The following is a 26,019-nucleotide window of genomic DNA, read 5'->3' as shown; positions in this document are numbered from 1 at the left end:
CTCCCACTATAAGGACATATCAGCACATGTGGTGGGAGTGTCCAAAACAGAAAAGTTCTGGGAAAACGTATTTACATAAATATATTTGATTATAAGGCAGGCAGTCCTCATGACCCCAGGAATGGCTATACTTAACTCGCATGTTGCAAATTAGAAACGAAGAACTTATAACATAGCTATTAACTGCTGCAAGAACTATTATTAACTATGAACCAATGGGTATAACGCAATTTGCCAAACAACATTATTGTAAAAACTGACACAAAAATTAAAAGTAGCAAGAGGTTAAAAGAAACACGACAATTTTCATGCAATCTGGTGTGACTTTATTGACTACACACTTAATGAGGCATATGGTAGAACAGTACCCCTAGTTTACACTTCTGGTGTAGGCATTGAACAGATCCCAACATATTTAAGTTTCCTCAAAGGTTAAGTGAAATAAGCCACTATCTGCACTTGAAACAGAACTGTCAGATGTTCCTGAAGTCACTAGAATTGTAATTCACTGTATTTAAATTGAATTTGCGGCAGGCTAGAAAAGATTTCAACTGTCTTTACGCTTAATAAAAGGTGAAAGCTGTGAAAGCGTATCCCTCTGTGGAATTCCGACTATTCACTCACATGCTCCTATGTGATGGTGACAATCAGCATGCTGTGAATTATATTCTTCCCATGCCAGTCTATTTAAAAGTTTCACAGTTTGATCAATGCATATTTGCAGTGTGTGCTTGTGTGTGTTTAATAAAGACATTTAAGTATGGACTTATTATCCAAATATCTCAGCGTTAAAATAAAGTTAGATGAAATGAAGGCTTTAAAAATAACGGGCCAATTGCTATTCCTAAGAAATCACTTTAGCTGTACTGCATGGGTTTCCCCTCTATTGCTCTTGCTACCATCATTTGCTGACAGTTGCTTTTCATATCAGTTCAGCATCACACTAATAACTAACTAACGGCCACTTCGTTAGCCATTCATATGAAGCATTTCCTTCCAAATAACCACTAAGCCACTGGGTTCACATGCCCATATTATCCGAAGCTTGCTTGCACATATGGCTTTAGAAAAGTTTTTAAGAACCACCAACACATTCTTTGAGGCATATAGCAGGAAAAAAATTAGACTATCTGGGATAAATCATGTTAGCACAATGGATGGACACCTTAAAGACTTTAAAGTCATGTAATACAATCCTAGGCTGGATCTTTCTTGTTGAAAAAGGCAGAATACAAGTGGCCAAGAGAAAAAAGAGCCAATATTTGACAACACAAATCAGCATAACCTTTTAACTGCAGCAGTCATGGATGACTGCCCTTTGACCTGGAGAGATTATGTGGGATTTCAATGACAACAGCTGGAAGTGAGCATGTGTGAATAGAGAACAGAAGATCTTAGGCCTAACACAAAAGCCTGTCCAGATCAGAGCATTGATTAGAAATTGTTTCCTGGTCCCAGTTTAATAGAGTGTAATAATGAAAGTTTTGTTAACTTCATAGCATGCACAAAATTAGTTGGAACTTGTTCTTTGTAGTCTTCTCATAAATTTCGCAAATTCATCTCGTAAGAGAGATCATTTCAGAATAATTGCAAATGGGGATAATTGTCTAAGAATTCTTTGGACTGCACATTGAAATAAGAGCAACATCATGTAAAATATAATAATCTTGGCTTCAAAGGACACTGTCAAATTCTACACCTGGAATAAATATAAATAAAGCTAAAATGAAATACTCCCATTTATCCCTGTTTTGTCTCTTACAATGCATGATAACATGGAATAATAGAAAATTATCACTGAACCAAAACTTTATATCTAGGGTACTAAACTGATTTCACAACATTCAAATGAGAGATTCTTAAATGGGTCATGTGGAACTTGTTAACATGAGTAGTCATAATATTTACAATAATTATTGGAACAATATGACGCATAATCCTAAGAAGAAGAAGGATTGCAGCAGGGCGACATCAGGCTAGTTCTCAAAGGGGGAGAAACCTGTGGTGAGCTGTACTTCTTGTACTTCTACTGCACATGAAAGCTCAGATGTATATATAAAACTAGATGTCAAAAAAAGAGATTTCTAATGTAGCCTTCTCCCAAAGAGCTAGTTTTCCATGTGCAGGAATTCTATTTTGTATCGAGAAGAACTCCACCATATAAATCCTCACCTGCTGTCGCAAGTGGCATAGTCCAATTGGTTTGCCATCTCACTGAGTTGGCCAGTACAGATGTGAGAAAGAAAGGGCAAGGAGGAGTCCATTATGGCAGACCATAGGAAAGGTGGCTTATAGTGAGTTAGACCAGTGGTAGGTACATCTAATACAGTAGTACTCTTCAACATTTCAGGCAAAGGTCTCTACTAGGTGCTACCTGACATGCCTTAATTGAACATAGCAGAGATACCTGAAGGAGCGTCTCCACGCCCATTGTTCAGCCCAGAGACTGAGGTCCAGCGACGAGGGCCTTCTGGCAGTTCCCTTGCTGTGAGAAGTGAGGTTACAGGGAACTAGCCAGAGGGCCTTCTTGGTAGTGGCACCCACCCTGTGGAATGCCCTCCCATCAGATGTCAAGAAAATAAACAACTATCTGACTTTTAGAAGACACCTGAAGGCAGCCCTGTTACGGAATTATTATTTTTTAATGTTTGATGCTTTATTGTGTTTTTAATATTCTGTTGTAAGCCACCCAGAGTGGTTGGGGCAACCCAGTCAGATGGGTGGCATACAAGAAGAAGAAGAAGAAAAAGAAGAAGAAGAAGAAGAAGAAGAAGAAGAAGAAGAGGAGGAGGAGGAGGAGGAGACCGTCTTAATGCAGAGACACAGTCTACTACTGACCTCTGGTCTCCCACAACAGGGTAAGGATTTGCTACATTTTGAGTTGTGAGCAATACTTCTGACAGCCTTAGATCACTGCTGGTGGCCTGACCCACCCAAGGGTGATCCCAACATGGCTGAAACCTGGAACTCCCAATTTGTTTGGACTTTGGCTGAATCTGGCACACAGCACTAGTCAATGCACATGCCCACACTATAAGTCAGGGTTTCTTTTCTGTTCATTCTATCTAATATCAAGGTATATGATTAAAGCTGGAGCCTTTAAATGTTAAAATAATGACATGAAAGTTAAGTAAGCTAATGCTATGTTAAAAGTCAACCAATATTTTTGTGAAATAAAAATTAATAACCTTTTTGTTAGAAAAATCAACAGCATAGATACTGTTTGGACAACCACATCTCTGAAAACAACAGATGTCTTCGCATTTTTTATAGCTTTTTCTTATTTCCAATGCAAAAAGGAAATGTTAAAAGGGGAAACATAATTATAAATAGACATATTCATTTTGTAGATTAGTTTACCACACATTCCTCAAAACCCTTTCAAAGCATACGAGATGGAATCTATAGAAAGTTAATCATTTTGGAATATGTATGGCCTCTGAAAAGACTGTAATAAAAAGAAAAGCCACCTTTAGAAAATAATGAAAAGGAATTGTTTATCTTCTTTTTCCTATCACTACTGCCATAATTTCTTTTACTGATCGCAACAAACAACATAACTGAAATCTCTGGAATTGCTGTAGTGACTTAAAATTCAGGTTTAGAGCTCAGTGATCAAGTCAATAAATAAATGAACAGTAAGTTAACATTAGGAGTGCAGACAATACTGACTGCTCAGTAATGGAACTGATTCCACAGGATGCTGAATATAGGCTTAGGGCCTTTCCACACTTTGGTCTCATTTGGATACAAAGCTGAACTACTGTTATGTACCAGCCGAGGAGTCATGTGCTGCTCCACTCACCTCTTCTTCTTCAGAATGTTCTTTTCCATTTTTAACTAATCACAATTTAGTGTTATATCTGAAGCCGAATAAACTGTGATGATTCTTAATTACAGTTTACCTTGGCTTACAAAAGTTGCTTGTTTCAATAAACCATAGTTAAGCTTAACCACGGTGTAGGGTTTGGTCATAACACCAAAATTTCAATATTAAACTTTGGTTAATCAAAAATGGAAGTGAAAGTTTCTGATTTTCCCCAGGGACATCTCAACTTTAAGCTTTCTCAGGCATGTTTTTGAAACACTAAACTAGGCCAGTATGTCCTAGTTCTCTCAAGGGTTTATCTGTATGATATACCTGTTTTCAAATACATGTTGTCTCCTTCACACATTATGTTTCACACACAACACACACACACACAGTTTAAAAACAACCAAAGCAAACTGGACCTGCAAATATGTTTCAATGGCTTATTAAGCGTGCTCATATGTTTTTAACTTGGCTAGATACTGCAAACATTACTCTGCTTCAATGTTCCCTGTTTATAATAGTTCATTCTGATTTTGACAAATGTGAATTTTTGGACTGATCTTAATCTGCAGCAATGTTATGTCCAGAAAGTCCCCAATTGCAAAGCTCTGTTTGTGAGTGTTGGATAGATAATGTAACTAAAACAACTCTCATTAAGCTAAATTTTGTTAGTTTACTCAGTATGTGTAACTGTTACTTCTAAAGCATATAAAACCGCAAGAAGGAATGGGTAACTCGCTAATTCCTTATTTTGCTCAAAGAAACATAAATTTAAAGTCATTTTAATTTTTTGCACTATTTACATATTCAAACCAATCAAGAGCTGAAATAATCACATTTGTTTCAAGCGCCTTGTTTATTGCTGCCCAGCCCCTCCCTCCTTTAAATCTTTCCCTTAGCCAGAGTGATTTTTATTGAATACCTGTCATTTCTGCAGCGGCTTGTGCCAAGAGCAGCTTACCAATGCCAGTCTTACTGAAACCCCTTCTGTTTCATATTCTCTAAGGGGCTTCCTTAGATCAGCTGCTCCCCATACCCAATACACAGAGACCTATAAATTTGCAAGCGCTGCAGTCAACGTCCTTAACAGCAAGTGGCACCCATTTTGCCCAGTGTGGCAGACTCTTGAAGGGACAGAAGAGATACCACATGGTGAGCAGCATTCCTCACCATGTGTAAACTGTCAATTTGATTTGAAATTAAAATTTTTGATTAACATCAGCGTTTCTGAGCCTCCCACTGGCAGCAGCCTAGTTACTGAAAAGTGACATGATTTGTGACATGCATGCTGTACAGAAAGCCCCATGCCAGGAACTGAAGACCAGTTTTCATTTTGTTTAAATATTGACACTGGGGTGTTTTTGTGTTTTTTAAGGGGGTGGGAAATGAACTTTTGTATTTTGGACAACACCAAACAGGATGTCGATAGTGAGTGGTATCCTGTTGTTTTTAAAAAGTGCCCCATGAGTATTAAAAGATGAGAACTCTGTGCGTGGTTGTATTTGTGGGGTCTACACTTTAAAATGTCATGTCTTCTCAGCATCAGGGCCTCTTCCACTGGGTGAAGGAAAATAAGGTATTAAAAACATGTTAGCTTGATAAATATTTCACACATGACAAGAAATGCTAGGCAACCCAGCCCCAGGGGCTGTGATGAGCTACACAGGTACCCGTTTAATCTAATCTGTTCATGAACACCTACTGGCAACCTGTAGGAAGCCAATGAGATGCAGTCTTCCAATGATCTACAGTGGTACCTCAGGTTAAGTATTTAATTCGTTCCGGAGGTCTGTTCTTAACCTGAAACTGTTCTTAACCTGAAGCACCACTTTAGCCAATGGGGCCTCCTGCTGCCGCCGCGCCGCCAGAGAACGATTTCTGTTCTTATCCTGAAGCAAAGTTCTTAACCTGAAGCACTATTTCTGGGTTAACGGAGTCTGTAACCTGAAGTATATGTAACCTGAAGCGTATGTAACCTGAGGTACCACTGTATCTTTGCTGAAAATTGGGCACCTAATTACAGCCCTATTTGACATCTATCAGCAAGCTATATTGTATCATTTCCTAGGGCTTAGCTGCAGTGGCGTAGCGTGGGGGGTGCAGGGGGGGCCGGCCGCACCGGGCGCAACATCTGGGGGTTAGGGTTAGGGGGCGCAAATCCACGGGTTAGGGGGCGCAAATTACTTGCCTTGCCCCAGGTGCTGACAACCCACGCTACGCCACTGCTTAGCTGTTCCAAAATGCTAGTCTTTCTGGCAGGAATACTTCATTAAGGAAAATGGTTCTCTGATTCAATCTGTCATAGTTTGTAGAAAGTGAAAAGAACATTTCACTTGGGCCCAATTCAGGGGTGGCTAGCCTATGGTCCTCTAGATATGATTAAAAAACTACAATTCCCATCCTCTCTGGCTGGGGCTGATGGGAGTTGAAGTCCAACAATGTTTGCAGGGTCACAGGTTGCCCCATCCCTGACAGAGCTCACAAGTTCAGACTCTCCTGTGTGAGTGTCTGAGGGCCCTGCTCCTTCCTGCCACTCACCACCTGGCCCAGGGCGGGGCCTGAAGCCTCACAAGGACTGCTGTGCTCTGCTGCCCAGGAGGACTCTCCCGTGTGAGTGTCTGAGGGCCTTGCTCTTGCCGCTTACCACCTACCTGGCCCAGGGCGGGGCCTGAAGCCTCACAAGGACTGCTGCGCTCTGCTGCCCAGGAGGACTCTCCTGTGTGAGTGTCTGAGGGCCCTGCTCCTTCCTGCCACTCACCACCTGGCCCAGGGTGGGGCCTGAAGCCTCACAGGGACTGCTGCGCTCTGCTGCCCAAGAGGACTCTCCTGTGTGAGTGTCTGAGGGCCCTGCTCTTCCCGCTTACCACCTGGCCCGGGGCGGGGCCTGAAGCCTCACAAGGACCGCTGTGCTCTGCTGCCCAGGAGGACTCTCCTGTGTGAGTGCCTGAGGGCCCTGCCCCTGGCACTCACCACCTGGCCCAGGGCGGGGCCTGACAGGCCTCACAGGGACGGTTGCTGTCACTGCTGCAGCGGCCCAGGGAGATCCGGAGGGGCGCAGAGTTCTTTTTAAAATTTTCCTTTTCCTTTTTTTTTTTTTTGTATATGCTGGGACGGGGATGGGGGTGGGATGGGTGTTTAGTTGGGAATTTGTTTGATTTTGATGGATTTGTAATTTTTACAGTTTTTTATTTGTATTGTTTTTTGTTTTCTGGGTTTTTTTTTGTTTTTGTTTTGTTTTTATTGTTTTAAGGTCTTATTTTGTTCTTAAGGGGAGGGGTCAGGGCTGCCGGGGAGTGGGTTCCAGCCAACAAAATGGCTGGGGCATGTTCCACACAGGGGGATGCGCTGGGACAACCAATCTCAGTGATCACGGGTAGAAGGAGGAGTTACGCTAAGACCAGACCATGTCATTACAGAGGAAGCAGGTTTAGTCGGACTATCCCTGCCTCCAGGTCTGGTCCTGACTGGATGGATACTAGAATCAGCAAGGGATACCCACATGACCTGAAGGTGCTGCTGTGCAATGCCAGGTCAATGATTCATAAGACCACTGCCATCCATGACTTGATCATGGATGGAGGATTTGACCTGGCATGTGTAACAGAGACTTGGTTGGATGAGGCAGATGGGCCTGTCCTTGCCGCTGCTTGTCCACCAGGTTTCTCTTACGTACAGCAACCCAGGCCTTGTGGGCGGAGAGGGGGGGTTGCGGTGATTTTTAGGAAGTCATTAGTTTGCACCAGGCGTCCTATTGGGAAGACCCAGTTCTCTGAGTGCATGTTCTGTAAGTTGGGCAATAGGGGCAGTACAGGATTCATTTTGGTGTACCGACCTCCCCGCTGCACCAAGGATTCCCTGTCCGAGCTGCTTCAGGTCGTGGCGGATGTTCTCCTGGAGACACCTAGTTTGGTTGTCCTATGGGATTTTAATATCCATGCCGACACGACCTTACAAGGGGCCGCTCGGGACTTCGTGGAAAGCATGGCCTCCATGGGCTGTCCCTGAATAAGTTTGGCCCAACCCATAGCCGCGGACATGCCTTGGACCTGGTGTTTACCTTTATGGATGTTGGTGATCTGACACTAAGTAAAAGCAAAACGAAAGAAGTGCCATGGTCAGACCACTTCCTGGTGCAACTTGACTTCTCCGCGACCCTTCCCCTCTGCAGGGAGGTGGGACCGATTCGGATGGTCCGCCCCCGCCACTTAATGGATCCAAATGGTTTCCAGAGAGTGGTAGGGGATGCTTTATCCCATGTTGATGGCCTTTCAGCTGATTCCCTGATGGCCCGCTGGAATGTGGAGTTAACCAGGGCTATTGACTGTTTGGCTCCAAAGCGCCCTCTCCATAGGCGCCGACTCCATGGGGCCTGAGGGGGCCCGAGCCCCCTCAAAAATTCGTTTGGGGGGGCTCTGCCCCCCCAATAATCTCGGGCGCCCCTCCAGCAGAGCGCCATCGCCGCCCCTCCCCCAGCCCAAAATGCACAGGGTCGGGCTGCATGCCTCCTGCCCTCCCTCCCGAGCAAAAGCTCCACCCAATTTCCTTCGGAGCTGATTAATAGGCGCAGCACGCTCTCCCCTATTCGCTCACGAGGAGGCGGCGCCACTTTATCTGCATATTAATGAGCTTATTTATTATTCATGAGCTTTCCCGGGCCCCCCCAATATTTTTTATAAGTCCGCGCCCCTGGCCCTCTCCGATTGCATGGAGCCCGGACAGCCCCGTGGTTTTCCACGGATCTGAGGGCAATGAAACAATCGTTGAGATGGCTAGAGCGCTGGTGGCGGATGACCCATTCTGAAGCTGACCGGACACAGGTTAGAGCTCAGTGTCGAGCCTACCAAGTGGCGGTAGCGACGGCGAAGAAGACTTTCTTCACTGCCTGGGAAACCCAGCCAGATGGGCGGGATATAAATAATAAATTATTATTATTATTAATACAACTAGTTCAAGCATTTTGGAATAATGGCATCACAGCAAGGGACCCACAGAGTCAGGAAAAATACATTTAAAGAAGCCTTAATTTGTTTGTTAAACAAATTTTTAAACATTAAAGAAAAGACCCAGGAGAGTTTCGAAAATCTCTTGGGGCAGCTGCAACCCAGAGGCTGCAGGTTATCCACCCTGTTTATACGCCCTTCTGAAAATATCTACACATGGAATGGCATGGGAGAGGAAGGAATGACTGCTCTCGCTAAATGGCACCCCATGTTTAGCCCAAAGGCAGTGTTTAAAGGAGGGAGGTCTTAAAAAGCCAGTGTTGGTGTTTATTATTGCTTCGCAATGCCCACACCTTACTGAGCACCAGTTCTCCTCACAAAGGAGGAAAAGAAGGGGGAACCTTTCCTATTACGGCTTGCTTGTGTTCATCGTGCTAATTTGAATGCTTACCTTTATTCCTGGCACACAGTTTTAACCTAAGACATAAAAGGTTGTAAAAGTCATGTACTGTACTGCCAGGCTACCCTTGTGTTCCTGTCCATCATCCTGTTCAGACACGGAAAGGGCTAATGATCTGTCAGCTAGGTAAATTCATTACCCAGGAGAGAATAGCGCGCCGCTGCTTTTGCCCATTCACAGCAAGGATTTCTTTCGGCATGATGCTGCATCTTCCGAGTCTCACGGGAACAGTTTATGGTTGGCAGAATAGCACTAATAACAACAATTTACATTTATGTGGTTCCAGGGGCGCCGACTTATAAAAAATATTGGGGGGGCCCATACCAGGGTCCTGCCGCTGGTTCGCTCGGGTAGCCGGGAGAACGCAGTTCGAGGTGGCGGTGTTGGGGAGAGACCCTCGCTCAGGGCGCCACTAGACTTGGCGGCCGGCGGCCTATCTGGGGGGTTTTGGAGCGTATTTCGGCGGAGCGATTGGGGAGGAGGGGGCTTGTTGCCGGATTCTTCAGCTGAGCCGGAGATCCACTGCTGGGGGTCCCTGGGCCGAGTTGTGAGCACGGCCTGCTGAAGGGAGATCCAGCCGATTGCGCGACGGGGACGGCTGGCTAGGGCGCGCGGCTGGCTGGCTGGCGAGGGAGCAGGTGGGGAGGAGGCGGGGGTCCTCACTCTCTTAGGAAACGCACCCGTGCGCCCGATTGCCACGAAGTCCGAAGGGTGCGTGTGTGGAATTAAAAAGCAAAAACGAGATACGGGCAGGGCAGGCAAAGAGTTTTCTGCAAGAGGATGGAGGGCAGGTTGAAGAGAAAATCACTCAGGATGAGACAGTCAAATCAGCCATGATAAAATGGGCTCAGGATATTGGGTATAACATCATGTTTGAGGACTGGGAAAGGTTATGGACCACCGGAATGAAATTCACGGCATGTAATGCCTTGAAGGAAAATATTATGAAAATGATTTATAGGTGGTACATGACCCCAGTCAAGCTTGCAAAAATATATCACCTGTCTGATAATAAATGTTGGAAATGTAAGGAGGCTGAAGGGACATTCTTTCACCTCTGGTGGACTTGTCCAAAAGTGAAGGCCTTCTGGGAAATGATCTATAATGAGTTAACAAAGGTATTAAAGTATACCTTTCCCAAGAAACCAGAGGCCTTCCTCTTGGGCATTGTTGGCCAGAAAGTGTTAAAGAAGGATAGAACTTTCTTTATGTATGCAACTACAGCAGCAAGAATACTTATCGCAAAATATTGGAAGACACAAGATTTGCCCACACTGGAAGAGTGGCAGACGCAATTGATGGACTACATGGAACTGGCTGAAATGACTGGCAGAATCCGAGATTTGGGAGAAGAAACAACGGAAGAGGACTGGAAAAAAATTAAGGACTATTTACAAAAACAATATAAGTTGTATGAATGTTAAAAATTTACACGATTCGGAAACTATAGCTTCAGCAATTAGATTTGGGAAACAGGAAATTATATTTTAAGTAAGAAAAGGTCAAAATCTAAGGTAATACTATGTTTAATTTAAGATATAAGTAACTGATGAAAAGTATGTTAAATTTAGAGGTATAGTATTTGAAAAGTACAAAATAAGGTACGAAACAAGGTAATAATTTGCTGATATCTTTATTATAAAGAATGCAGGGTAAGGGAGATGCGAGGAAGTCCAGTTAGTTATATAAAAAATGTGTTGAATGGTTGGTTTTCTTTTCTTCTTTTTCTTTTTTTCTTTTTCTTGTTCTTTTACTTTTTTCTTCAGTGTATGTTTCTAACTTTGTATTTGAAAACTTAATAAATAAAATATTTATAAAAAAAGAAGAAGAGAAAATCCTTTCCCTTTTCTGGGGCGCAGGGAAGTCTCAGAGCCGGAGGTTGGGGAAGGGACCCCCTTTGCTCTGCCCTCTTCTCCCGTCTTAGATTCGCATGGGGGTCCCCGCCCGAGCTTGCCTGGCCACCGGGCCACACAAGGGCCGCGCTCTACGCGGCGCACTTTGCTAGCCGCGCAGCTGTCCTCCGCGGCTGTGGAGCGGCCCTGCGCCGGTGCCCAGCCCCTCTGGGCGCCCGCTGCGCTGCCAATGACAAGCGGGCGACGTCGCGGGCGGGGAAGGCGTCGCTTTCTTTCCCGATCCTTCATCCTCCCAGTCTTCCAGCCCTTTTTTGGGTTGGAAGCTCGTCTCGTTCGCCCTTCTCCTTTCTTCACCCTGCGCGCAATTTTCCTCCGTCGTCTCCCTCCCCATTTCTCATTTCTCCTTCCTTCCTTCCTTCCTTCCTTCCTTCCTTCCTTCCTGACTGACGGGCTTGGGCTCGGGCTCAGGCTCGGGCTCGGGCTTCGGGTAGGGCTCGGGCTCGGGCTCGGGCTCTGGTGCGCGCCGGGCGCCCTATAAAAGCCGCGGACGCGCCCACCGCCGCCCGAGATTATTGGGGGGGCTGAGCCCCCCCAAACGAATTTTTGAGGGGGCTCGGGCCCCCTCAGGCCCCATGGAGTCGGCGCCTATGTGTGGTTCAGGGCATGCTCTATATTTCTACTCCTAGATCGTTCATACTCCCACTGGCAGATTCATCAGTCAGCATGGAGGAGATGCTGCCCTCCTACTCTCAGGACCAGGTTTCCCCTAGTTTTTCTTTAATGAAAATGGGTCAAGAAAGCTACAATTTGAAAGGAAGGGAAAAGGGGGGAGTGGAAATAGAGCAGTGATAACCAGCTGCTGCCTTGAAGAAAATAATCTTCCAAGAGCCAATTCCAATGAAACATTTTCTTCTATTCGTGGAAGGATGAATTTTAAACAAGCTGGGTTGTGTCCAAAAGGTTCCCTAACTTTGACTCACTACGTCAGAGAAAAAAACCCTACCACTGCCAGGAGGGAACCTTTGAAGCCAGCTCCTTATTTGCTGATTTGATTTATTGTGTGACCCCCCTCAAATACTTGGGATGGATAAAAGAAAAGTTAAAGCGTATAAAACACAAAATGTGATGTAACCCTTCTACTACCTTGCCTTAGGTTACAAAAAGTCAACTGAAATAAATAAATGAGTACTTAAGTTCCAATTTCCAAAGTTAGATTCTGGCTGTTTCCTGGTAGAGATCATTTGAGAAGCAGCCAATAAGGCCTCTTTGTGCATATTTGCAGTCCTTACATAATATTTGTAAGAGGGCATTTTCACTTGATGTGGTTTTTATGGATTGTGATGGAACATAAAATTGGAAACACTGGTTCACTTTCATATGCCACTTCATATGCCATAAGCAGCATCCTGAAATACTCCACACGGGAGTTTGCAGCAGTGGTCTATAAGTATTTCCTGAAATTCCTGTTCTGCTGCTGCTTTCAGATTTTTTGAGGAAAAATCCATGATCTTTTGAATTTTGATGTTTGCTGAGATCTGAAGGGGGAACTAGCTGTACTAGCATTCAGAAGCCCTATGACGGGTGCCTTCTCTGCCGACTTTTAAACAAGTGCAGAAAACTTTTCTGTTCTGCTAGCCCTTCACAGGCAGTTAACATTACATCCCCCACAATGGTCTATTGATGTTTATTTTATTTTAACTTTTTAAAAACTTTTTATGATTTTATTGTTTGGTTTTATGTTTTATATTGTTGTAAACCACTGTGATATATCTTTATGGCACAGTGGTATACAAATAAATAATAAACTATATTGTGATCATTTCTAGATGGATTGATTCATAAGTTTGCCCAGTAAGTTTTCCAGATCACAAATGAGAAACCTAGGTACTGTCAGAAACTTATTTCATAGTTTTCTACAAAGTCCTCCTGCCTTCAACCACTGAGAACCACATATTTAAAGTACGGTAAGTGACAACTGCTAAGGTTGATGTAGAGGTGGGATGGAGTGAATAAAACCAATGTTCCGTTAGAAATTGGGCTAGTTGCAATAAGGACCTGCTAACTATAAGAATTAAACTTTGAGAGTATAAAAAATGCATTTGTTTTGCTACTGAGATAAACAGGACACTGGACTAGACGAATCTTTCCCCTGATTCACATTGAGTGAATTGTGTTTTTATGTATTGACTTTACTTGGTGTTTTACTATTTCTGCTTCATTAAGCACTATTGGTATATTTTGCATTTTATACTTTTGCATTGTTGTTGTAGTTTTGAAATTTTATCATGTAAGCTTTCTTAAGAGAGACTTTTACTGAGAACGGCAGACTATAATCATTTTAAATAAATAAACCAATCAAGCAGGGCTATTTCTTATAGCCGCGCATTACAGTGCTCCGTTTTCTCTACCAGTACTGCTTCCCACAGTGTAAAACACACACAAATGAAAGAAATCAGGAGCAGGAAGGATTTCCTGTGCAGAACTGCCATTATTAAGTAGCAGGGAAACAATTCATTGGTGCAACAGTAAGATCAACAAGCGAAAATAAAGTTAGTTACAGATTAAACTGTGTTAAAAGCATTAAAAAGAAATGAAAAGGGAGATCTGTAGCTAGAATCACTACCTCTTTATTATAAATGACTCCAAGGTTTATTCTAACAAGTCACAGGAGCAACCTTCCTTTGTAAATTCAATCTCCCAATCTTGTTTTTTTGGTACTTTCTGAGAAACACACACAGTAGCTTAGAGTTGTGCTTCCCATCTACTTCTAAGACTCCTGACTAAACTGCCTGGAGGTGATTGTAAGAACTTGCTCAAGAATCATTTGATAAATCACTTGGCATCATTCAGATGAGACGGAGGAGGAGAAAGAAGTGGCATATTTCATTGCATGCATTCAGCAAAATTTCTTAGTTGTCAAACACCCGCATCTTCTAGGAATACTATAGTATGTAACACATGCAAACAAACACAGGAAATGTGATGGACGTGATTACCAGCATACATGCAGCTAAACACTACGGTGCTGCTTTGGCTGCTGCAACACAAGGAGACACTTCTGCCACTGCAGCTAAAGTGATAAATTACGCTATGCAGTCTGCCTTACGTTACATTTGAATACTTGGAAACTTTACACTCTCCCTTATTACAATGGCATGCCACAACCGGGGAACCAAGTGACCCTGACCCTATTCTATTTTATCTGTTTCCTTTTGTCGTCTTTGCACTCAATTTTTCTGGCAGTATAAGTGACCATACTCTGTTATATCATGCTTCTGTTGATAGATCTTGCAAATTCTTCCAGCATCTCACAACTAATAAGCGTGCTGCTATAAACAAAATGATAACCATTTCCTCATATGGAATTCTGACATTTTGGCCACTAAAGATTGATAACATTAATTTTGGATCCATCTGTATTTCCTTCTTTTCTATATGACTTACTCCAGTTTGGTTCAACAAGACATTTGAGCAAAACAGTTCCTTTTATTGCTATCCCCATCATAACCCCAAACTGTGCTCTCATTCACTAAAACCAGATTTCAGTTCCCTTTTAGGGTTGTTTTAGTACCCAGTTTGCAGACATTTGACATGAAGAAGTCTAGTATACACTCTGACATAGCCTGGCCTCACTTTCGGCATGCCACTACTAGCTCACATTTTTAGGCGACTTGTAGAGAACTGGCGAAGCCCTAACACAGCCACTTGACACAGGATGAAGTGGCATCTGTTAGGCTTTCCCTGTGACTGCTAAAGCTGAATGTGAGCAAATTTTAAATCCTCTCTAAGTTAAAACAGAAATTCCCTTCCTTTCTCTTTCCCCTCATTTTGGCTCTTCATGTGCAGAGGTATAAGAGGAAGAGTCTATAACTGCTAATGTAAAATTCCTCACAAGATGACAGGCCTGCTCACAAGACAATAACCTCTCAGCACTTCTAAAGTCAATGGATAAGCTTTTTATAAGAGGAAGTATAAAAATGGATGAGGAAGGAAGAAACCTATAAAACTTTTACACATATCTCTGTCTCAGAACTCTTCCTTAATTACGACCAAGTAATGAATACTTCTATTAACTGACTGATTTTTAGAGTGCACTTTTATCTACAGGTTCTATATTTACAGTGCAAGCCCTTTCAATTAATACACGAAACAGGAAATAAGTGGCTAATTACTGTATTTCACTGCAAGTAACAGGTCTTTCATTGGACCTGTTTAAACGAGGGAGTTAAAAAAGAAGCTATGGTATGCAAATTGAGGACAAGGGTTACTGGGTTGACAGCAAAAGATACACTAATTTGTAGCACAGCTTGAGACATTTTTAAGGAAGAAACTTTTTGGGCTAACTGTTTTGGGGGTCTACTGCTGTAGAATCATATTACATATGATGAAAGATTTAGAACTCAGTTTCATATCTGCACAACCATTTTGAACTACAGTCACAGTAAAAAAACAAAAACAAAAACAAACAAACAATAACTTATGTTTATATTATCCTCCTTGGAATTCTTGCTGAACAAGTACAGTGGTACCTCGAGTTACAAACGCCTCAGATTACAAACGCTTCAGGTTACAAACTCTGCTAACCTGGAAGAGTTACCTCGAGTTGAGAACTTTGCCCCAGGATGAGAACGGAAATCATGTGCCGGCAGCGCAGCGGCAGCAAGAGGCCCCATTAGTGAAAGCATGCCTCTAGTTAAGAACAGTTTCAGGTTAAGAACGGATATCCAGAACAAATTTAGTTCGCAACCAGAGGTACCACTGTACAATTTTTCTGATTAAATCTTCTTTATTACCTGCCTACAGCATTTCCCCCTGCAGGTACCCACTTCTGGAATGGCCCTAACACCCAGCTATCTTCCTCTGTGGGTACAGGACTGTTCTCAAACTCTCCTTCCTTGCATCATTTATTCACTTACAAAGATTTATACCTTGTCTTTTGATAAGTGCCTGCAAACTAAATCCATATCAGAAACATAATAAATAATAAATTGGATTAAAACACCAATAAAGCCTACAATAGATAAACACAATAAACATTCAGCAAGATAAAAATAGAAACTAAACCAATTAAAAGGTCATCTCTAAAAGAACATGAAAACTGAGCACACGTCTCTCAGTGCAATGAAGCAACCATCAGCCATTCCTAGGAGGAAAGTTCCAGAGTTTGTTTGGCACACGAGAAAAAGCATGTTCTCTGGTAGTCACTCACCTAATTTCCAAGGAGGAGCCACACTTAGAGAAGATTATCTTAACTGATGGACAGGCTATAAGGAATAAATATGTGTTCTAAATGCCTTGACCCCAGTCGGTTTTGAACAAAACCTGCACTTTGAATAAATTGAGAAGCAAACTGAAACAGCATGGAGGTGTCCCACTGGATATGTAATAAGTGATTCTTGGATTGTGACTGCATATATATTCATGTGTGTGTGTGTCCTCTCCTGTCTTAAGAAACCAGATACTTATTTTTGCTACATTGCCCATTCCTTCACAGAGACTGCTAACTTCAAAGTGCAATGAGTATGTCATGTCCTTCAGGCACCATGTGGTCAGGCCACAAACATTTGCTTCATGCTATCAGTACTGTGTGTCAGTATTTGCTTGGATGATTTCTTTTTTATCAGAATGTGTTTCTTGTGGAGGTTAATGGTTAACAGCTGTGACATCCAAAGTGCTCTGTCAATTTGCAGCTCTTGCAACCTGTAGGTCACTGGTGAGGCAGCCTTCATGATTGGCCTGAACATTGTCTTGAGAACTGACCTTGAGTGACTCCCCCATATGACGTTGGATTGACAGCCAACTTGCACAGGAGCTCTACAGCAGAATGGCAGTGATGCCAACAGCCAGACTATGGCTGGAATCCTGTGCACACTTATGCCAGGGAAAGTCTTGCTGAAGTCAATGGGAGTTATGTTACCAGTAAACCTGCACAATATTTATGATCAGGGGGAGTAACTGTATAAGACTGACTATAACATAAAAGACCTTTGCAAATAATTGCATACTTCTGACTTTAATACGAAAACACACTAAATATGCAATAGCATATCCAAGCTATCTGCATTTTAAAAAATATACAGTACAGTGGTACCTCGGTTTAAGAACAGTCCTGTTTATGAACGATTTGGTTTACGAACTCCGCAAAACCGGATTTTTTTAAGAATTTCAGCTTGGTCTAAGAACAGAATCCAAACGGTGGAAGGGCACCAGTGGCAAGAGGCCTCATATGGGAAAGCACACCTCGGTTTAAGAACAGTTTCTGTTTAAGAACGGACTTCCAGAAAAGATCAAGTTCGTAAACCGAGGTACCACTGTATGGTAATTTTCACAAATAGCCAATATACAAAAGTACTTATACAGCAGGGGAAAAGTTGCTTAGTAGTTTTTCCAACAGTTTTCTATGTAGTTACCTCCCCTGTCCCCTCAAAGTTCTAGAAATAGGATTAACAACTTCAGAATCTGGGATTAGAAGCAATAAAGGAAGGGAAACACTTTATTATGGCTGGGTCATGCATGAAGTAAAGAGTGTTTGCTGTTCTTGTGAACAGTGCTACCATGGTAAGCAGATTGTGGCATAGTGCATTGGTGGGCGCCAGTGACCTCTGTACCAGACATGAATCAGTAAGGGTGCAAATCTAGGGAGAACATACTCTTTGCACAGAGGTGGTTTTATGGTTCATGTTGGAACTGATCTTCACCTAGTACATTTATCTTACCAATTCAGTTCTGGTGCTTTATCAGTGAGAAGCCACTTGAAACCACAATAAAGGTGAACAGATAGCCAACTATTGGTTATGTTAGAGATGAATCATATGAGCAGGAAATTGATTTATACAAAACCAAGAGTCAAAGTTTTTAATCTCCACTCCTCATGCATGAAGGACAAGAGGAAAGGAGGAGCGAGCAACCTCAAGGCTTATAGTGGAAGTCTTACAATGGGAAACCATGGTTTCCTGTTAGATTTGTAATGAATAAATCTCTATATCCATAATTCAGCTCTATTTCTGAGTCATGTGAATGGGCACCCTTTCTACCTACTTTACTTGTTATTAACCCTTTCCTCCTACTAATTTATCTTAAAGGAGTAGCTACTCCAGAACTTGTAGTCCTCAAGCTGCAATTTAAGTGATATTATAAGCCAAACTGTTTGCTTCCATATTGTGATAAATATGGCAGCTTTGAGCAAAACCTTCTCCTGAACCGTATTCAGAAGCATGGGTATAAAGATGAGGTTCTGTAAGAATGTTAGCAAGATGACACAAACCACTTTTTAACTGCATTACTTATCATTTCAACATGCATTCAATTGAATTATGGCAATGCAGTATGAGACTGGGTTCAACATGCAAATGCCAGGAGAGTCATTCTCTGATTTCATCAAAGTCTCTTTGAGATATTGATCTATCTTCTACAATGAAGGGACAGCCTTAGGAAAGACAGTAATGCATAGCAATGACATTATTGTAAGGTTAGGGCCAATTTATACATGATACACAACTGCATCTAACTCACTCTCTCTCTCTCTCTTAAGAATGCAAAGCAGGAATGGAAGTTGAGGGTGGGAAGGAACTATTTAACACTTTCTGTTTGGGCTATTTTTCTGCTGCAAAGCCAGTCCCTCCAATGTATCTCCCAGTGAAGAGCAGCTTCAGAGTGGTTTTTAGAGGGGAAATAGTATGAGGGGAAAGGATTAAGCTCTGTTTCAGCACACCTTTCTCAGGCATAAAATTGGGACATTACCTTGAAAAGTATTTGCATATCCTTCTGGGTTCCATCAGTCATATGGTCTGCATCCTGACTTTCTTAGGAAAGGCAGGATGGTCTTCTACTATCTTTGTTTGCCATGATCACAAAAGTATCTACAGCCATAATGTCTTTGATGTCCAATGGGTTTTTTTGGACCACCATTCAGCCAAAGTTTAACAAATTTAAAGTCCCATTGCTTCTAATGGGAAGGATTGAAGTGCCCTCTTACTGATTTAAACCTGCTTAAATCTCATGCATGCACATCCCTATCTAAATAAATAAATAAGTGGGTGGATGAATTCTTAGGCCACCTTTATATATTCAATACTATTATCACAAGGGTTAACAAACTACGGTAGTTCCGTGAGTAGCTGCATGCCATTATTTAGCACTTTTTACTGTTAGGAAGAACAAGGTGCCTTTCCTTTACTGAGGTACAGTTAAGGAATTGCAACTCAAAGCACAAAGAAAGCACTGGAATTACAATTAGTATCAATTTAGATGCTAAATAACTTTTTTTGGGGGGTGGGGAATCTAAAATCTCTACATTTGTTTAATGAGCAATTAATTCAGTAAACATTGGTACACAGCTGCACTAATGTATACTGTCCTGTTTGCATTTACATATAAAAGCAGCCAATTCCTTGAAAAAACCCCAACTTTTAAATTTACGATTCAAACTTGTACTATCAATTTCTGTCTGTCAAATGACAGTTACGCATGATGATTAAGAGCTTTGCTGGACTTGAACTCCTGTCATTTTCTATTTCACTATCCCAGCACTAATCTTTGCAGAGTTCTATAAATAGCATCTCCCTCCTCCTTCAAGAGGGCTTGACTTCTTTTCAAAATGCTGAAGTTTGAAAGGCATACCATGTCCCCATACACATTCTAATAAATTTGATGCAGTTTGATGGGGGGAAATTATGAATCGTCAAGTTTGTCTTCTTCTTCTTCTTCTTTTTTAAAAAAGACAATATTAACAAAATGTTTAGACAAAAGCATTCAATGGCATGAATTCACCATGGAGGAAAAACAGTTCTGATAAGAGAGGGGCCCAGGAAGCAGGATGACACAGATCTATCAAGGATGAACACGGGTTAAATAATGTCTCCTGATACATTTTCATTGCTGTCTTCTACTTTTGTTTGTTTATGCTTTTTAATCTAAAAGAAGTAATAGGAAATCAGGATTTCAAACAACTTCTTTTTGCTTCTTTTTTTTTAAAGGACTCGAGCTCCTGTGTTCTGTCCGAGTCCTTGCATGAGAAAAACAATTTCCACTTGTGCAGTGGAACATTCCATTCCTTCCCCTTGCTTCCCAACCTGTTCTTCAGAACAGATTTAGGAGGGGTTTGGGAGGGGGACACATACTGGGAGAAGAGGGAGGGGGGGTTCCAATGCACTAGTGGGATTCATTCCGCTTGCACAAGGACTTCCTGGGATTCAATCCTCTTCGACTTGAAATGCCGCCCAGCTCTTCAAATATTGTGTGTGTTTTGCTGCTGCTTTTACTCTCCTGTGGCACATTCAAGGAATAGCTGGTGCAGTTTGCATCTTACTGATTTGTGTTGCAGAAGCTACTCACCCACAATATTCTATACATTACGAGGAATGCTGAACCTGTTCTTAATGAAGATCTAAAGCAAATCTGCTGACCGGGAAAGGCTATGTTCAAAATGGCACATGCTTAAGTCTCTTGAGGGACACGGGTGGTGCTGTGGGTAAAACCTCAGCGCCTAGGACTTGCCGATTGCATGGTCGGCGGTTCGAATCCCTGCAGCGGGGTGCGCTCCCGTGGTTCGGTCCCAGCGCCTGCCAACCTAGCAGTTCGAAAGCACCCTCGGGTGCAACTAGATAAATAGGGATCGCTTACCACCAGGAAGGTAAACGGCGTTCCGTGTGCTGCGCTGGCTTGCCAGATGCAGCTTGTCTCGCTGGCCACATGACCCGGAAGTGTCTGCGGACAGCGCTGGCTCCCGGCCTATAGAGCCTAGAGCCTCTAGAGCCTAGAGTCTGGCAAGACTGGCCCGTACGGGCAGGGGTACCTTTACCTTTAAAGCAAATCTGCTGACTGGGAAAGACTATGTTCAAAATGGCACATGCTTAAGTCTCAGCGAGGAAAGTAACAAAGTGTCATCACCCACCTGACTTCCCCCCAAATCAACTGAGCTGCTCAAGTGCTTAAGTCAGGTTTTTTTTTTGAGTGTTCATCTTCAACACTCGAACAGTACAGTTCTTACATGTCCCATTCAGTTCTTGCATGTCCCAGCCAGCTGATCCCCTTCCTCAAGAAAAAAAAATACTCTTATATTGGAGGGGTGGTGGTAACTAGCGGTGAAGGGTGTGTGTGTGATCAGTAGGTAGGGATTGTTGGGCTCTGCCGACCCTGCTAATGACAACCAACTCCACACAGCTCAGCTGAGGCACTTGCTGATAAGAGACAGTACAAGTCTAATTTCCCCTGGGGAAAACCCAAAGAGATATGGACTAAAAGAATCTAAGGCAGCAACAGGTACATACTTACCATTTTCTGGCTGGTCCTTGATATCAGCTTCACTTGGCTGGCTTGGACTTTCAGACTGACTTGAATCTAAAAAACATAAAAATGACCAAAAATTATAGGAATCGGTTGTGGAAATAAGATTTCCAAGTTCCAGACTTTAGATGATATATATTGCAATCTCTCTACATTTCCATCCGATAGAATATACAGTATTATATTTTCACTGAACTTTAATGGAGTAATCAGATTACATTACATAGTTTTCCATTAATCAAACTTTGTTGTAGAATAAATTCTACAAAATCTGAAACCAAAATTCGTAATTATAGAAAACTTTAAAAAACCATGCCGTCAGGCAAAGAATTTGGCTTTGTAATCCAGTGTGGGTTTGGGGCATGTGAGATTCCCTAATACTGCAATGTCATTATTTTTCAATAGCCTAACAACTTGCTGTTGAGACATTAACCTTTTCATGTTTGTATTATTAACTACCTTTGTATGAAAGTGTAGGCTTAATCAGCTGCTTTAATTCACAGAAGCTTCTGAATGAATTTCAGCCTGAATAAAGAGCTATGCCTGTTCCTAAACCCTAGAAACCTCTCTGTTTCTTGATGCCAATGCCCCAGGTTCCCAGAGCTGCAATTCCCAGGGCTGGCAGACCTCGAAACTTCAGAAAAGCTGGGGATCACACCTGCTATTTTCCTTTCTTCTCTTAACCTAGATAGTGTGTGAAGCTGGGGAGGATGAAAACTGGGGGGGGGGGGGAAGACAGCTGGTGGAAGAGCTTCCCATACCTGTGCCTTTCTGAGAGTTAGCCAAAAATGCTCAGAAAGCCATCTATTGCTCTCTTTAAGTGGTGAACTCAAGTGGTGAATGGTGATAGATTCTGGTACCAAAACAGGACCTTGGTGCCAAAGAAGAGCCAATGAGAAACAAGAAGGAATTATCAGCAATGCTCTGGGAAACCTTGAGATTTCCAGAAGTACAAGGGACATTGAAAATATCTGAAGTGGGCAATCCCACGAAAAAGAAATGGACCAATGTCATCTGAGCATGCTCAGTGCTCAGTAGTCATGACTGCTGAGTGTCAGCTGGAAGAGAAAACCAGGAAATTGTATGTGTGAGCCTACAGAAGGAATGAAATGCCCTGCTTCAGCCCCCTGCAACGTATAATATCATGGAAGAAAGCATGGCTGGCTGAAACCAGCATTTTGTTACAGATCCCCCTTCTGTCTAATTGGCATTGATAGAGAGAAGCTTATGCTTGTGGCAACCTTTGAGTTGACTTCACCTTGAATTTCCAAGGTGCAGTGAAAAAGTCTGCAATTTGACCACATTTTAGAGAGAATTCCACACAAGATCAAAAGGTCATAACACCATACTGTGATTAAATTGAAAATCTTACTTCTATTGCTATGAAGTGATAACACCGCCCTTGAGGTATTAACAGCACGAAAGAAGAAGTACTGCTGATGACTTTGGGTCAAACTATGATAACGTATTACTTTTTGAAAAGCGTGCTAGCTTTTAAGCTAATGAATATTTTAATTATCAGACTACCATAAAGAAACTTTTGATACTCCATATGGATTCCCCCCCCCCCGCACCTCCTGTCAATATGCATTTGTTATACAATGGTACCTTGGGTTAAGAACTTAATTCATTCTGGAGGTCCATTCTTAACCTGAAACTGTTCTTAACCTGAGGTACCATTTTAGCCAATGGGGCCTCCCGCTCCTGCTGCCTGATTTCTGTTCTCATCCTGAAGCAAAGTTCTCAACCCAAGGTACTATTTCTGGGTTAGCGGAGTCTATAACCTGAAGCGTCTGTAACCCGAGGTACCACTGTAGAGTAAAATCGACAAGCCCGTATCAACTAAGAAACTATAGCTAATTAAAGTACACGAAACAATGTGTGTATTTACAATTGTACATCTAAACATCTAAAATAAGTTTCATTCAAATGCATTTTTTCAATGTGTGTTCAGTTCAACCAAACTGTTGGTGACATAGTGGATTTCAGAATTAGTGTCTTTATTGCCAAACATTAACAAATAATTTTTCCTTGATTTTTCTAAAGGAAACGAAAATGATTAAAAAAAATAAACAACTCATCTAGCACTGTGCCAAATTTCAGTGTTGTGAGATAGTATTATTATACTGTCATTTAAGATGAAACGGCTTGCACGTTAAAATTCTAATTCTGTAATCCTATGCACCCCTACTTAGGAATAACCCACATGCGACCTACATCTGAGTAAAAATGTGTTTATGACTGGGCTGCAGGAGTTGCTAACTATTTGTATGCTATTCTTTTAAAGGATGTTCATGCTATTGGGTCACACTGTTTTGTTCTGTTTTTAAATTTACATATAATTGTATACCACTTTTGCCATGGAAGGCTTAGAGGACACACTAGTCAGGAAACAAGACAAGAACCTTATCATTTTTCTTAAACAAGAACAGAACAGCAACATGTTATAAGGTTGCAATAAGATGTGTGGTTTTTCCCCCTGACTACAGCATCATTATGCTTTTTCATATCTACGGACGTATTTATTTTCTCCGTTGTCTTGATATCTGGGACCAATGGTTCAATACTTCCTATTATTGCATTCCTCCATCCTTTCCAGCTTAATTTCCATTTTTGGGGGAGAAGGGTATGGAGATTCTGCATGCTGTCCGTATGATTCATGCTTTGGTGTCAGGTATTAAAACAAAGTCCACAGGATCAATGTCCCAAAACATTCTTTCTGTTTCTCCAACTCTCCATAGTGCCATTTCGACAACTACTGCATGATTTAGGAGATTATCTAGGTTATGGCTTCTGAGCTCTTTGATGGAAGCAAGTCCTCCCATAAACTACATTTCTCTGAAGAAGTGTTCTGAAGAAGTGTGCTTGCACACGAAAGCTCATACCAAGAACTAACTTAGTTGGTCTTTAAGGTGCTACTGGAAGGAATTTTTTTGTTTTGACTATGGCAGACCAACACGGCTACCTATCTGTAACTACATTTCTCTTGTGGATGAAATGGGCATCAAAATTGGTCAGAACAGTCTCATAGTTGTGTTTAAGGCCTACTTCAGCAAAGATGAAAGATTTGTAAGCACTGCAGAGTTTTGTGGGTGACATGGTATTTCTATTCAAATCAAGCCATTACAGGATTATTAAAGGGAATGTGTCTGCTGCAGAAAATGGTGCTAATTTTCTTTGTCAGAAATTGGTGCATTTAAAACTTTACCTTCCATACTATGGCATGGAGCACTTAGAGGAAACAGCTAGGAAGCTAGACAATATTTATTGCCCCTCAAAACAAAAACAGCAGCATCAAGAAACACCCAACTATACTGGAGTTCAGTGCCTTCTAGGGTCTAACATATATAATACTGATTGACATGTACAATTACAATAATATCAGAATGAAGTATTATATATAAACAAGTAATGTAAAAGGATATTATGATATTATGTTGCAAACAAGGAATATAAAATTATACTATGTCGTTCTCAGATTTGAAATACAATAAAGCTTGGATGTCACAAATTTATCCCAGTGTTTATACTTTTTCTGACCTTCTTTTTTCATCCTGGCTATCTTTAAATTTATTCTGTTTTTGAAAAGACCCTTCAGTCTTTTCGGCTACCATCAGAATTAAACATGGGAACTATGGCTCTGAAGAAAGCAAACTACCAAAATGTTTCAAAACAAAATATAATTCTGTTTCCTTGATTTTTATTCAGATACTGAAGATGATTTGACACAGTCAAGAGTTTCAGTGTTTGGTTATTAAAGAGGAAATTCACAGAGCAGTCCTAAAAATGCAAAGTACACAGCAGAGGGTTTTCATTTGGTTCACACACCACGGCCCTATTCAATAGTATGCTGACTGTAACTTCCCTATTTTGGATTGCTAAAAAGATAACTCAAAATCCAGCTTTTACAGTATATTACACACTTTGTGTTCTGATGCACACAAAACATATCCAGTGAAATCAATGTGCAGAGTAGATAACATTTAATTTATGTAAATGAAAGAAATTTTCATCCACATTTGATTTAAATTAATATTACTTAATATTATTACTTAATATAAATTCAGGTTAGCCATTCATTTATTTTTTTCTCCCTCCACACAAACACTCATATACACAAACACACAGAGGCAGAGTTATATTCCACCACCTACATAAATTAAGAATCATGCCAAAATGCATAACCATATACATACTAAATTGGTGTTCCCCTCAAAGCAGGTTTTATTGCTGTTAGGGCAGGTAAGAAATAATTATAAAATTATTATGAAAACAGGGCAGTTCTGATCCAACTAAACATAATAATTTTAAAATCTCATTAACGTCAATGGAAGAAAGTTAAACATATACATAACTCTGCCACTGAAATCAATGGGATTTAAAAGCAGATTGTGCCCGGTATTATTAAAGTGAGACTTTAATTTATTACAGATGGAGATAGAGCCATTATAGTGAAGTAAATTATTAGTCACACACATCCAGTAATCTAGTTTGAGGAAACGTTTGCTGGTGGATTCCAACAAATCATAAACATCACAGTATTGGAAGGTGAAAAAAGCCTATAGATAAGCTTTTCCCGGGCTGTATCAGCTAGTTATATGGCGCTGCTCCCAAGGAATTATACTGTGGAGTCTCTAAGTGGACTTTCTCTTCTCCACTCTCCTTTCC

At 41.6% G+C, this 26,019-nt stretch overlaps 1 protein-coding gene across 18 annotated transcripts in view; it reads right to left on the bottom strand.

Moving 5' to 3' along the window:
* Positions 1–26,019, bottom strand: part of NFIA (nuclear factor I A) — a 443,145-nt gene that overhangs the window by 121,531 nt on the left and 295,595 nt on the right. For all 18 annotated transcript variants that reach the window (XM_083510331.1, XM_083510336.1, XM_083510327.1 and 15 more), the window contains exon 3: positions 21,340–21,405. In XM_083510331.1, coding sequence (XP_083366457.1) covers positions 21,340–21,405 — 66 coding nt within the window. The remainder of the gene's footprint in view (positions 1–21,339; positions 21,406–26,019) is intronic.

Source organism: Podarcis liolepis, assembly GCF_965112155.1.
Source record: "Podarcis liolepis genome assembly, chromosome: 6".
NCBI classification, from domain to species: domain Eukaryota; kingdom Metazoa; phylum Chordata; class Lepidosauria; order Squamata; family Lacertidae; genus Podarcis; species Podarcis liolepis.
The sequence above is the reverse complement of the archived record's forward strand: the minus strand, read 5'-3'. Positions and strand labels throughout refer to the sequence as shown.